Below are 13,729 nucleotides of genomic sequence, written 5' to 3'. Positions count from 1 at the left end.
GTGAGCGAGCGTGATGACGCACGCGGAGACCATCATGGCGCCGCCCTGGCGCACGTGCTGGGGCCACACGGGAGCTCACAGGGCTCGTGGGACCCAGGACGAGGCCGGGATGTCCTGCCGCGTGGGGAGCAGCACCTGCGGGGCGCCTGGAGCCGCGGATGCGGTGGGGGCAGGCGGCTGCAGCAGGCCCGCAGAGTGGCGGCCTCTGTCCCCGCGCCTGGAGAGCCTGAGGCCACGAGGGGAACGTCAAGTCGCCAGATCCTGAGAGGACTTGGTACGTTTTTAAACATTTCTTTATTTTTATTGGAAAGAGAGGAGGAGAGATAGAGAGGAAGATCTTCCATCCGTTGATTCACTCCCCAAGTGGCCGCAATGGAGCTGAGCTGATCCGAAGCCAGGAGCCAGGAGCCTCTTCCTGGTCTCCCATGTGGGTGCAGGGTCCCAAGGCTTTGGCCCATCCTCGACTGCTTTCCCAGGCCACAAACAGGGAGCTGGATGGGAAGCAGGACTGCTGGGATTAGAATCGGCACCCATATGGGATCCCAGTGCGTGCAAGGCGAGGACTTTAACTCCTAAGCTGCCACAATGGGCCCAATTTTTTGTTGTTGTTGTTATTTAAGATTATTTATTAACTTGGCGTGAGGTGCTATGTTGAATCTACAGAACTTGCACCTGCCCCCGGGGGTTAAGGTCGAAGCTCTTGGTTTCCTCGGTCTTTCTCTTGCCCGCTGCAGGGCCCAGCTGTTCTTGGTAGCCCCTCCTTCCATGACTGCTGGGCTTTGGCTGTAGACAAAGCACGCGGACCATGGTTGCCTTCCCCCCCCCCCATGCTGTCTCACGCCACAGGTGGCTGTCCAACGGCTCTTCACAGAAAAACACCTACCGTGACCCCACCCGGCTCCTCTCGCTTTTCCCGCTCCTCTCCCCTCCCCCTCGCTTCCTCTTCCCCTTCCCCGCCCTTCCCTTCCATGATTTATTTTCTTTATAAAGGCAAAGTTATAGAGTGATCCTATATCAGCTCTGTATGGCTGCAACAGCCAGAGCTGGACCAATCTGAAGCCAGGAATTTCTTCTGGATCTGACATTGGTGCAGGGTCCCAAGGTTTGGGACCGTCGTCCACTGCTTTCCCAGGCCAGAGGCAGGGAGCTGGATGGGAAGTGGAGCAGCTGGGATGTGAGCTGGTGCCCATATGGGTTGCTGGCACATGCAGGTGCAGGATTAGTCACTGAGCCATCGTCCTGGTCCCTCAACCCTCTTTCTCACCTCTTTCCCAACACCTGCCACAGAGTGGCTTGTAATGCCAGAACCACCAGACACTTCTTTGTCTTCAGTTTACCACGCTGAGAATTTTTTGATTTGTGAGAAAGTGGAGAGAGTAAAGGAGAGCTCACATCTCCTGGTTCACTACCCGCATGCCAGCAGCAGGGGACTGAAGCTGGGACCCCGGAACTCATTGCGGCTCTCTCACAAGGCAGCCAGGGACTGGACTTGAGGGCCGCTGCTGCCTCCCGGTGGCTGTACCTGGGACTGCATTAGGTGAAATCTGCAGCCAGGAATGGAACCCAGGTCCTCCAGGGAGGGATGCAGGCACCTTCATTATTATTTGTCGGGGGAGAGGAGGTGGGTATTTATTTATTTTGCTTGAAAGTGTTCCCAGATGCATGTAGTGGTGAGAGTTGGGCCAATCCAGAGCCAGGAACTTCTTCTGGGTCTCCCACATTGGTACAGGAGCCTAAGGCTTTGAGCTATCCTTTGCTGCTTTCCCAGGCCACAAGCAGGGAGCGGAGTGGGAAGTGGAACAGTCAGGATTTGAAACGGTGACCACCTGGGATGTCATTGCTGCAGGTGGAGGATTAGCTTGCGGGCATCTTAGATACTTGACCAAAGGTCTGCCCCAAGTCACCATAGTCTTGTCAGCAGTGGATAACTTTTTTTTTTTAATATTTGTTTTATTTTTGTTACAAAGTCAGATATACAGAGAGGAGGAGAGACAGAGAGGAAGATCTTCCGTCCGGTGATTCATTCCCCAAGTGAGCCGCAATGGCCAGTGCGCGCCGATCCAAAGCCGGGAACCAGGAACCTCTTCCAGGTCTCCCACACGGGTGCAGGGTCCCAAAGCTTTGGGCCGTTCTCGACTGCTTTCCCAGGCCACAAGCAGGGAGCTGGATGGGAAGTGGAACTGCCAGGATTAGAACTGGCGCCCATATGGGATCCTGGCGCGTTCAAGGCGAGGACTTTAGCAGCTAGGCCACGCCGCCGGGCCCTTTTTTTTTTTTTTTAAGATTTATTTTGCGAGAGTGACAGAGTTGGAGGGACAAATCTCACATCTGTTTGGTTCGCTGCCCAGATGGCTGCAGCTACCAGAACTGCGCAAGGCTAAGGCCAGCAGCCGCAGTCCGGCTCTCTCACATGGATGGCAGGGGCCTGAACCCTTGGACCATCCTCTGCTGCTTTCCCCGGATCATTAGCAGGGAGCTGGATGGGAAGTGGAGCAGCTGGGATTTGAACCGGTGCCTCTCCAGGATGCCGGCATTGCCTCTCCAGGATGATCACTGACAGACTTGATCACTCTGACCTTTAAATGGTTATTTTTTTTTCTCCTTCTGCATTAGTTTTCTATCACTATTGTGAACAGTCATTGTACAGCTCTGTCTGAAATTGCACCTGCTGTAGTAGAAGTCACAGGCTGTTGTCACGGGTGCCGTTAACAAGGCTGCATGACTTCCTGTAGCCTCTGGGGGAGAAGTTAGTTCCTTGCAGCTCCCCCCAGGCCCCCTCAACACCTTGCTGGCGGTCAGCCGCAGGCTGCCCTTAACTGCTGGTGGCCTCCTTGTTGGCCGTGACCGTGAGCTGGACATCCCGGCGCCAGTGAACACGTTTCACGCTGGAGAGCCTTCTGTTGCCTCTTCAGCCAGATCCCAGGGATTAGCACCAAAATATGTACGAGCCCGGGGGAGCGCGGTGGCGGGAGAGGATGGACGGGACGGGGCGGACAGCATTCTCCTGGGCATCACCACCTTGCTGGGTTTTCTCCTTCCCTGCCCGCTGTCGCTTCTCAGTTACCCCCTAGAGCCCTCTGCTGTTTGTTTTCTTTCTGTTTAAAGATTTATTTACTTTGGAAGCATTAACAGAGAGGCAGAGAGAGATCTTTCACCTGCTGGTTCACTCCCCAGATGCCTGCAGTGGCCAGTTCTGGCAAAGCCAAAACCAAAAGCTTCCTCCAGGTCTCCCACATGGGTACAGGGAGCACAAGGCTTTGGGCTATCTCCCGCTGCTTTCCCAAGTGCTAAGCAGGGAGCTGGAAGGGAAATGGAGCAGCCAGGATACAAAGTGGCATCCATATGGGATCCTGGCACATGCAAGGTGAGGACTTCAGCCACTAGGTTACCGGACCAGGCCCATTGTAAGGTCCAGGTGAGGTGGGTAAGGGGCAGCCCAGGAGGAGGCTGAGAAAGGTGGCTGATCAGGCCGCACCTGCAGAATGCAGTCGCTCCTCAGCCGAGCAATGATGCATGGATTCACCAAGGTCGAAAGGAACCTATAGCACTCTGTAGTACCATATAAGGCACATTGCTTTGTCAGTCAAACCTCACCTTTATAGCCCCCTAATTAAAACGACCCCTCACAATCCCCAGGTGCAGACTCCCTGCTGTCTACTGGACCAGTGAACCTCGCCTGGGAGTGCTCCCAATAAAGCTTGCTTTTTTTTTTTTTAAGATTTATTTATTTTTATTGGAAAGGCAGATATACAGAGAGGAGAGACAGAGAGAAAGATGTCCCGTCTGATGGTTCACTCCCCAAACGGCCACAATCGCTGGAGCTGAGCCAATCCGAAGCCAGGAACTCAGAGCTTCTTTCCAGGTCTCCCACGTGGGTGCAGAATCCCAAGGCTTTGGGCCTTTCCCAGGCCACAAGCAGGGAGCTGAATGGGAAGCGGGGCCCCTATGGGAACCCAGCACATTCAAGATGTGCCACTATGCTATTGCACCGGGCCCCCAATGCTATTGCACCGGGCCCCCAATAAAGCTTGTTATAAGCTGAACTTCATTCTGTGTAGATTCTGAAGCCAGGTGCCAGGAACTCCCCCCAGGACTCCCAGATAAGGAGCAGGGATCCAATGGTTGAGATGTCCCCATGGCTGGCTCCCAGAGGCTGTGTTAGCCAGAGGCTGGTGCTGGGATTTGAACCCAGGCACTCCACGTTGGGTGCAGGTGCCGTACCTGCTCCATGGAGAACTCTCCTTTTTCCAGCCTCAGGGCCTGGGCACCTGCAGCATTTCCCAAGTCTGGCTCCGCATTTACCTTTAGGTGTCAGCTCAACCTGCCCTTCCTCAAAGACGTTGCTCCGCCCCTTCTTGAAGTGGTGCCTCACACACCTGTCAGCCCACTCCTTCTTTGCTCCCCGCCCCGCTTACTTCCTGCAAAACTTTTGTGTCGCTCCTGAGGCCTGATAGCAGCCCTGCCCCTTCCCCCACATTCTCAACTCCTGGAGGACGGGCCTTGCCAGCCCTCTGCCTGACGCACTGCAGCGGCTCAGTGGATGGTTGTTGAGTTAAACAGCCTCCCACCCGCCTACCTTAAACTTTGAACTTGCCTGTGCCCAGGGTTCAGAGAAATAGCTCACTGGCTGGCAGGGGGACCTGCCTGTGGGTCCATGGTCTGGTGTTCCAGAACTCTCTGTCTCTGAACATTCCTAGAACCCGCCCCCTCCAGTCCTTTCCCATCAGTGAGTCCCGGCAGCACACATAGTCCCTTACTGGTGAGAGTCGGTAACTATGTAACAGATTGCCATTGACTTTCTATATAAAATATACAGATATATTTATTTGTTTTCATTTGAAAGACAAAGTTACAACAGAGAGATAAGGTGAGGGAGGGAGTTCTTCCGCCTGCTTATTCACTCTGCAAGTGGCTACAATGGTCAGAACTGGGTCAGTCCCGAAGAGAGGAGCTTCTGTCGCCCACGCGGGTGCAGGGTCCCAAGGCTTTGGGCTGTCCTCGACTGCTTTCCCAGGCCACAAGCAGGGAGCTGGATGGGAAGTGGAACTGCCGGGATTAGAACTGGCGCCCATATGGGATCCTGGCGCGTTCAAGGTGAGGACTTTAGCCACTAGGCCACCGCGCCGGGCCCAGCAGGGGAACTTGAACCAGCATCCTTATGGGATGCTGGCGTTGCAGACAGACACTGACTGTGTCCTGGCAGTCCTGGCATTGAACTTCTCAGCCTTGAAAGACATTACCAAGAAGAAGCTCATGACTCGGAAACACCCTGGGGGCCGGGTGTCTGCCGGGAGCACTTCAGGGGAATTGTGTTCATGTACAAGTTCATGTGCCAGTTGGAAGCAGGATCCTGAGTGGCCGGAGGCTGAACAGGGGGGTGGGCATGCCCACTGGAGGCTGTGCCTAGGGGAAGGCACCCAGGAAGCCTAGTGGGTGCTGAAGGGCTCCTGGCTTCTGGAGACCAATATATACACATGGGGGGCAGCAAATTGGATGGGAAGGTGGCACTTTCTGCAAGTTCTACCTGCACTAAACAAACCGAAATAGGTAACTAGGGGCTGATGCATTGGCTCAATTGGCTAATCCTCCACCTCTGAGCCTGGTTCAGGTCCCAGCTGCTCCCCTTCCCATCCAGCTCCCTGTTAGTGGCCTGGGAAAACAATCGAGACTGGCCCAAAGTCTTGGGACCCTGCATTCACATAGGAGACCTGGAAGAAGCTCCTGGCTCCTGGCTTCGGATCAGCTCAGCTCTTAGACATTATAGCTACTTGGGTAGTGAACCAGCAGATAGGAGATCTTTCTCTCTGTCTCTCCTCTTTTTAAATCTGCTTTTCCAATAGAAAAAAAAAATTCTTTGAAGGAATAGGTTAATAAAAGCACCTTTAAAACATTCAAAATAAAATACAAACAAAAGCAAGCATGTCTCAGCACGTGTGCTCTCCCACTTGGGGCTGTCAGGTGTGTCCGAGGGGGGGCCCACCTGCCCCTCCATCTCCCCACCCCCACCCTGGCCAAGGCTGGCACCTGAATGTCGCCGTTATCAGAGCGGACCCAGCAGAGGCTGCCTCCCCAGTCCCGTGACATGACGTGACCCACTTTCCACCTGATTCTAGGTGACCTTGAGGAGAGGCGGAAGCGAGGGGCGGAGACCCGGCGGCCGAGTTAGACATCCAGTACCTGCCAGCTCCCGGCGTCTGCCCTGCCGTCCCGGGGGAGGACGACGAGACCCGGCAGCCACGTCCATGATGCTATCCTGAGGCTCCACGGGTTCTGAGGAGCCAGGTAGTGCGGGTGTCGGGGTCCTGCCCTGGTCTGCCCCTGACCTTGGCCTGGGTGTTTTGCCTCGCTCAGCTGCCGGTCAGTTTGCATGGTGCAGCATTGGCGGGGGGAGATATGAGCGGTGAGGACAAATTCCCTTTAGGTCCTGGAGACTGGGGGACAGAGGGACTTGTACTGAGACAGAACTCCTTGTGGTGGTGTGGCAGCGGGTTTAGGGTCAAGGTAAACTCTGGAGACCCCCCCTGGAGGTGGCACTTGGGAAGCTGTATCCCAGCTGGGGTGACTCAGAAGTGGCAGCAAGTGGAAAGGACTTGGTCACTTTGGCTGGACCGATACCAGCTCTGCACACTGCTGGGGTGGAACTGGCAACATTAAGGTCCACTCAAGCCCAGATGGCCACTTTCTCCCTGAAAGAGGCCCCCTTCTTGGGGGTGGGGAGAGTGGGTTAGTGCAGAAATTGAGGGGGGGGGCTGGCTCCTGGAGTTGGGGACTCCTGGAGAAGGGGCAGCACAAGCTGAGGTTTGGCCACGGGCCTGCCCATGTTGCAGTCTTGCAGCGTGGATGGCTTGGCAGGTGAGCGTACCCCGGCTGGAGGACCGGCTGCAGTGCCCCATCTGCCTCGAGGTCTTCCGGGAGCCCCTCATGCTGCAGTGCGGCCACTCGTACTGCAAGGACTGCCTGTTGTCCCTGTCACGGCACCTGGACGCCGAGCCGCGCTGTCCCGTGTGCCGCCAGGCGGTGGACTGCAGCAGCTCACCGCCCAACGTCTCCCTGGCCCGGGTCATCGAGGCCCTGCAGCAGCAGCCTGGGGAGCCAGAACCCAGCGTCTGCGCACACCACCACAACCCGCTCAGCCTCTTCTGCGAGAAGGACCAGGAGCTCATCTGCGGCCTCTGTGGCCTGCTGGGCTCCCACCAACAGCACCGGGTCACGCCGGTCTCCACCGTCTACAGCCGCATGAAGGTGGGTCGGCAGGTGGCTGCCCGGGGCGGGGAGAGCCGGCGCTTGTGCTCTGTAGCGCCACCGCGTGGCACAACGAAGGATGTCATGGTCACTTGCCTGGAGCCCAGCCTGAGGAGAGCGCCCTGGCGCCACCTGCTGGTGCTCCTCCCTCCACTGCACCCTGGTGTGGAAGTAAAAGAAATTAAAAATGAGTTTACTTCCAAACCCATGCCACTAGGAGGGGGTCCTCCGAAGTCCATGGAAAATCTGTTTTAGGAAGAAGCTACAGTACCGAAATTTCAGAATCTTTTCGCACAGAGATAAGCTTGTCTTTTGCTTCTGTTTTCCACGCATTTGCTGGCGGGCATGCACTGCCTTGTGCTGCCGCGCCTGGCACATGGGAAATGCCCAGGGAACCCCTGTACTTGTGGGCCCAGACCCCAGATATAGCAAATCATTCTTCTTAAAAAAAAAAAAAAAGATTTATTTTTGTTGGAAAGGCAGATGTACAGATAGGAAAGACAAAGAGGAAGATCTTCCATCCATTGATTCATTTCCCAAGTGGCCGCAATGGTTGGAGCTGTACCTATCCAAAGTCAGGAGCCAGGAGCCTCTTCTGGGTCTCCCGTGCGGGTGCAGGATCCCAAGGCTTTGGATCATCCTTGACTGCTTTCCCAGGCCACAAACAGGGAGCTGGATGGGAAGCGGGGTCACTGGGATTAGAACTGGTGCCCATATGGGATCCTGACACTTTCAAGGCGAGGACTTTAGTTGCCAGGCTACCACGCTGGGCTCTAGCGAGTTGTTCTTAAGGGGAACAATGATAACACCTTGGTTTCAGATTCTTCTGTTAGTCTGAGGTTCACGGAACAGCTTTGTGGACATAATGGCATTCATTCTTTAGAGTGCTGTTAGGTGGAGGGGTGGGCTATTCTCCTACAGGTGGGACATTGAGACCTGGACAAGGGGGGAGTTTGACCCAAGGTCAGGAAGCTTGGGAGAGACTGTACGCATAGATCAAGCAAGGGCACCTGGTGCCTGGTGGAAGGTGGGGGTGGATTGGAGTACAACATGGGAGTGGATGAGGGACCCCAAACAAGGAAGGACCAAGGGAAGGAGTGGTATAGGAATGTGGGAAGCCTGTGCCCAGCCCCTCAGGCAGGCCCTGCACACGCTCTGCCTGGGGAGGTACTGGTGTGGGGACCAGTGGAGTTGGCACTAAGGTAGGGAAGACCAGGAGGCAGTGGGCATGGCAGATTGGGGTTGCGGGGGGACAGAAATGGACAGTGTCCTGGAAGGGCCCTGTGATGTGGAAAGGGGCCTGGGGTTCCTTCAGAGGCGGCAGAGGGATGAGGGACGGCTCTTGAAGGCTTTCAAGCAGGTGGGTGTGGCTGGGCCCCTGGGGCTGGAGGTGGCCTGAACACGGGCTCCAGGACAGAGTCAAGCATGAGGTGTCAGGGGCTGGGGGAGAGGGTGGGAAGGGGAGAGAGGCCTGGAGTTGATTCAGGAGCTAGGAGAAGGCAGTAGAGGGCTGGAGGTGGGAGGAGTCAGGTCTGACTCCCTGGGGCCCTGGGTGTGGCTCTCCAGGGCAGCAGGGGTGGGAGTGATGCTGGGGGTGGGGTAGGGAGGACCAAGCCAGGAAGGCGTGCAGAAGAGGGGGGGAGGCCAGCTCAGGTGGTACAGGGCAGAGAGGGGGAATCCCAAAATGGGGCCACATAGGAGCTGCTGAGGGGCAGGAATGCTGTTCAGAGAGGTGGCCTGCACACCAGCGACACAGGGTGCCGTGAGGCCACACTGAGTGTGTGTATGTGTGTGTGTGTGGGGGGGGTGTATGTCCCCTCTCCCTGGCCCAGCGGGCAGTAGGGGTACAGCTTCCTGAAGTCCTGGCCTCCCTGGGCCTCCATGAGGCCTTGGGGTCAGCAAGGACTCTGCTAGCTTCATCCTCCGGGCCTGCCTTACTCTCTGCTCTCCTCCCTCCTCACAGCCTCTTGCCAGCTCACTCTCTTTTTAAAGATATATTTATTTTTATTGGAAAGCAGATTTACTGAGAAAAGGAAAGATCTTCCATCCACTGGCTCACTCCCCAAATGGCCACAACAGCCAGAGCTGAGCCAACCCAAAGCCAGGAGCTTCTTCTGGGTCTCCCATGTGGCTACAGGATCCCAAGGCTTTGGGCCGTCCTCCACTGCTTTCCCAGGCCACAAGCAGGGAGCTGGATGGATGAACTGGTGCCCATATTGGCCCATATGGGATGCCTGTGCTTGAAGGTGAAGGATTAGCCTGTTGAGCCATGGCTCTGGCCCCTTGCCATCTCTCTTGTGTGTGGGAATCACCTGAGACCAAGATGGTGGTACCCTAGTAGCTCTAGCCAGCCAGGCTCATGGGGCCCAACAGCAGCGCAAGTGGTCCCATCGGCATTTGTCTGGCCAGGTCAAATGGGGACCAGGGTAGCCTGCAGGGGCCTCCAGTCCAGGTTGAACTTGAGGGGACCTGGGGACAGATTCCAGAACAGTTCCCCCTCAGAGACAGTCCCTTGGAGATCACCCTGCATCCAGTATCAGCTCCCACCATCATGGACCCACTGGTGACTAGCTGAACACGGTGCAGGTGCCACTGGCCTCAGCTGGGCAGTCACTGCCTTTGGTTGCTGGGTAGTGACCAACAGTGGCCATGACACCCAGTGTGGAACAAAGGATCTTGGCTGTGCTGAGGCAGGGGAGGGGCTGGGCATCCCTGGAAAGCTCTCCTTCCTTCCCCATTCCCATGGGGCAGCAGGTCCTCGTGGCCATCGGCTGCATCCAAATAGCCTTGCGTGTGGTGGAGCCAGGACTGCTCATGGGGCCATGGCCACCTCCCGCAGGAGGAACTCGCAGCCCTGGTCTCAGATCTGAAGCAGGAACAGAAGAAGATGGAGGAGCATGTCGCCAAGCTGGTCAACAACCGCACCCGCATCGTGGTTAGTGCCCGCCCCGCCCCTTCCCGCAGAGCCCCTGGCCTGGCCCAACCATATACAGGCAGAATTCCCAGCATTCCAGGGCGGGTGCCGCATCCAGCCCAGTTGTCACCCTGGCTCCAAGCTCGCCCTTGTCCTCCGCGTCCTTGGGCCTGCTGATAACCCAGAACTGGAACCCTAGAAGTAAACAGCCCGAGTGCAAACGTGACTCCCCCACCACACACACACACACACACACACACACACACACACACACACACCGCCCTGCGCCCGCCTGACCTTGGCAGCCCATGGCTGGTTTACCTGGAGGTAGGAAGCCCGGGCTGCCTTCTCCTGCCAACACCCGCTCCCCCAGGACCTTTTGGAGTTTTTGGCAGCCATGGAACTCCATGCCATGAACCCCATCATAGGCACACATGATGGTCCCACCACCAGCCATCTCTAGGGCTCCCCGGCAGGTGACTGTCCTTGTGGTCTGCCCCACATTCCACAGTCAGGAAGGCCCCCACAGCGTTTGGGATGGACACAAGCCAGCTCTAGCTAGGTACAGCCGGGAAGCACTGTGACCAGGGACCATCCCCGCCTCCCCATCATAGAACGAGTCAGATGTCTTCAGCTGGGTGATCCGCCGCGAGTTCCAGGAGCTGCACCACCTGGTGGATGAGGAGAAGGCTCGCTGCCTGGGGGGCGTGGAGGCGCACACCCGTGGCCTGCTGGCCTCTCTGGACATGCAGCTGGAGCAGGCACAAGGCACACAGGAACGGCTCGTGCAGGCCGAGCGCCTGCTGGAGCAATTAAGCAATCAGAACCATCATGAGTTCATCCAGGTGAGTGGGCGGCAAGGGCTCCCCACACAACCCCTCGCCATAGCCCTGGATGGCCTTGGGCCTGACCTGCTATCTCCTGTCCTGTCTTCCAGAACTACCACTCCGTGGCCTCCAGGTAATCCACTGTGAGAGGGGCGCCACCTGCTGGCAGATCTCATCTTAGGGTTCCCTCTGCTCCATGTACTAAGCCCCAAGGAGGACGGAGGTGTGCCAAGTCCCTACCTTCAGGGACCTCGCAGACTGGCAGGAGGCAGATGGTGACCCACAACCCCTCGCAGTACTCATCTCCACCCCACAAGGCCACATCCCCACAGCAGGGAGGGGTGGGGAGCGCTGTCTGCAGAGATAGCCGGGGTGTGGGGGCACTGGCTTGAGAGCGAGGGCGGTTGACCAGCTGGCCAGCACACAGGACCAGGGCAGGATCAGGCACAGGTGGCTTCTGGGGTGCCATGGGACACCCTTGTCACTGGGAAGTACAGTATCAGACCAGGAGATAAGGGGCACAAGGCAGGAGGGCCAGGGAACAGCCAGGAGGGCTGTGGAGGTTGGTTGGGGAACATTAGGGCCGGTGGCTCTAGTAACCTGATGGGCGGGGCCCAGGAACCTGCATTTCAGACAAGTTCCCAGGCCGTGGCCATGCCTCTAGGAGGTCCCAGGCCTACACTCCCAGAAACGTGGCTGTGAGACACTCTCCTTAAAAGGAGGTGGCAGGTGGGGAGTGGGGAGCAGTGTCTGTCTGGTGGGCTGCAGGGTGGGGCAGGGCAGGGCCATGGGAGTCTGAAACACCTCTCCCCCCCAACCATCGCCATGGGGTGACCTGTTCCCCACAGGACAGAGCTGCAGCAGACCCGGCCCATAGACAGTGCCTTCAGCCCCATCTCCTTCAAGCCCGGCCTCCACCAGGCCGACATCAAACTGACTGTCTGGAAAAGGCTCTTCCGGAAAGTTCTGCCAGGTGAGATCCCCCCACCCCCCATCAGTCCCACCCTGGACTCCAGTAGTTCCTCTCTGCACTGCAGGGAGAAGAGGAAAGGAGGTGAGTATGGGGCTCTGCTGCGAACATGGGACCAGGGTCCAGCTTAGCCTCGCCAGACAAGCTGTGCAATGTCTGAACCTGTAAGAGAAGCTCCTGGCACACGCCTGGCTGGGCTGTGCAGCTTCTAGTTTTGCGTGTGTGGTTGGGGTCAGGGCAGGATGTCAAGGGTGCGTGTTTGGATGCTGCCCGGGACACCTGTCAGATTCCTGGGTTCAAGTCCCAGCTCTGTGTCCACTCTGGCTCCCTGCTCATGGCACCCTGGGAGGCAGCAGGTGGTGATTCAAGTACTTGGGTTCCTGCCACCCACACTGGAGCTCCAGGTGGAATGAGGCATGCAGGTGTGGTCTGCTGCCTTGCCTGTGGCTTCGCTTCAGGCATTCTCTGACCTCTGACCTCTCTCCCAGCACCTGAGTCACTCAAGCTGGACCCGGCTACAGCACACCCACTGCTGGAACTCTCCAAGGGCAACACGGTAGTGCAGTGCAGCCTCCTGGCCCAGCGGCGCACCAGCCAGCCTGATGGCTTCGACTGCAGCCCCTGCGTGCTGGCCAGCCGGGGCTTCTCCTGCGGCCGCCACTACTGGGAGGTGGTGGTGGGTAGCAAGAGCGACTGGCGCTTGGGCGTCATCAAGGGCACGGCCAGCCGTAAGGGCAAGCTGGGCAAGTCGCCGGAGCATGGCGTGTGGCTGATTGGCTTGAAGGAGGGCAGGCTGTATGAGGCATTTGCCTGCCCACGGGTGCCGCTGCCGGTGACGGGCCACCCGCACCGCATCGGGCTCTACCTCCACTACGAGCAAGGGGAGCTCACCTTCTTTGACGCCGACCGCCCTGACGACCTGCGGCCACTCTACACGTTCCAGGCCGACTTTCAGGGCAAGCTCTACCCCATCCTGGACACGTGCTGGCATGAGCGGAGCAGCAACTCGCTGCCCATGGTTCTGCCGCCGCCCCCCGGGCCCGGCCACCTGGCCCTCCCACAGCCCACCAAGCTGTAGAGCCTTTCCCCCCCACTCCACCTCCAGGCCCGGTACAGCCCGGCCTGGCCCAGCCTGGCCACCCCTCAACAGGGCCCCAAAGCAATGCCTTCCTTGTCTGGAGAGGTCTCAGCTCTGTGTCTCTAGAACAGCAGGGACAAGGACCATGATCTCATCCCTGTCAGCCAGTGGCATTTCTGTTAGCCCCTGCCAGGGTCAGCAGTGCCAGGCCTGGGCATCTGCATTCCCTCGGGCACCCTTGGCTTTGTCCAGCCACACCTCCCCATCTGATCCCTCTTCCCAGCGAGGGCAGAAATGTCCCCAAACACATCTATACTTCTCATCTCTTCCAAGGGTAGTCAGTCAAAGACATTTCCCTAAGGGACATGCGAGTTTCGAGTGCCCCACACACACACTGCTTTATACCCGAGATCACAGAGCTGGTCCTGTCCCCTGCCAAGGCCACCACCTGCGCCCCCAGTCCATGGTGAGTCACAGTCACGTCCCCATTCCGCTGTGTCTGGCTTAGGCAGGCAATCCTGAAGCAGGGAGGAGCCAGGCAGGGGCTGTGACCCCGTGCAACCCACCAGGCAGGCAGGAGTGAGCTGGCTGGCAGGTGCCCACCATGCAGCGTGGCTGGGGAAAAGGAACTGTTGTCCTGTGAGTTTGGAGTCACGGCAGGCACCCTGCAGGGAGCGTCTGTGGCCAGCTCCTGTCCT

At 57.7% G+C, this 13,729-nt stretch overlaps 1 protein-coding gene across 2 annotated transcripts; it reads left to right on the top strand.

Annotated features, from left to right (window-relative positions):
- Window positions 1–195: 195 nt before the first annotated feature.
- Window positions 196–13,394, top strand: TRIM50 (tripartite motif containing 50). Of its 2 annotated transcripts, none has more exons than XM_058680911.1 (7): window positions 196–274; window positions 6,828–7,242; window positions 10,082–10,177; window positions 10,771–11,001; window positions 11,094–11,116; window positions 11,832–11,956; window positions 12,442–13,394. In XM_058680911.1, exons 2-7 carry the CDS (start codon window positions 6,841–6,843, stop codon window positions 13,029–13,031), a joined length of 1,467 nt encoding a protein of 488 aa, XP_058536894.1. In that variant the 5' UTR covers window positions 196–274; window positions 6,828–6,840; the 3' UTR covers window positions 13,032–13,394. The 2 variants fall into 2 exon arrangements, with proteins under 2 accessions (XP_058536894.1, XP_004587046.2); XM_004586989.2 differs by lacking the exon at window positions 196–274 and adding an exon at window positions 6,213–6,357.
- The last annotated feature ends 335 nt before the right edge of the window (window positions 13,395–13,729 follow it).

This window comes from Ochotona princeps, chromosome 24 (genome assembly GCF_030435755.1).
Source record: "Ochotona princeps isolate mOchPri1 chromosome 24, mOchPri1.hap1, whole genome shotgun sequence".
Taxonomy (NCBI): Eukaryota; Metazoa; Chordata; class Mammalia; order Lagomorpha; family Ochotonidae; genus Ochotona; species Ochotona princeps.
The sequence above is the reverse complement of the archived record's forward strand: the minus strand, read 5'-3'. Positions and strand labels throughout refer to the sequence as shown.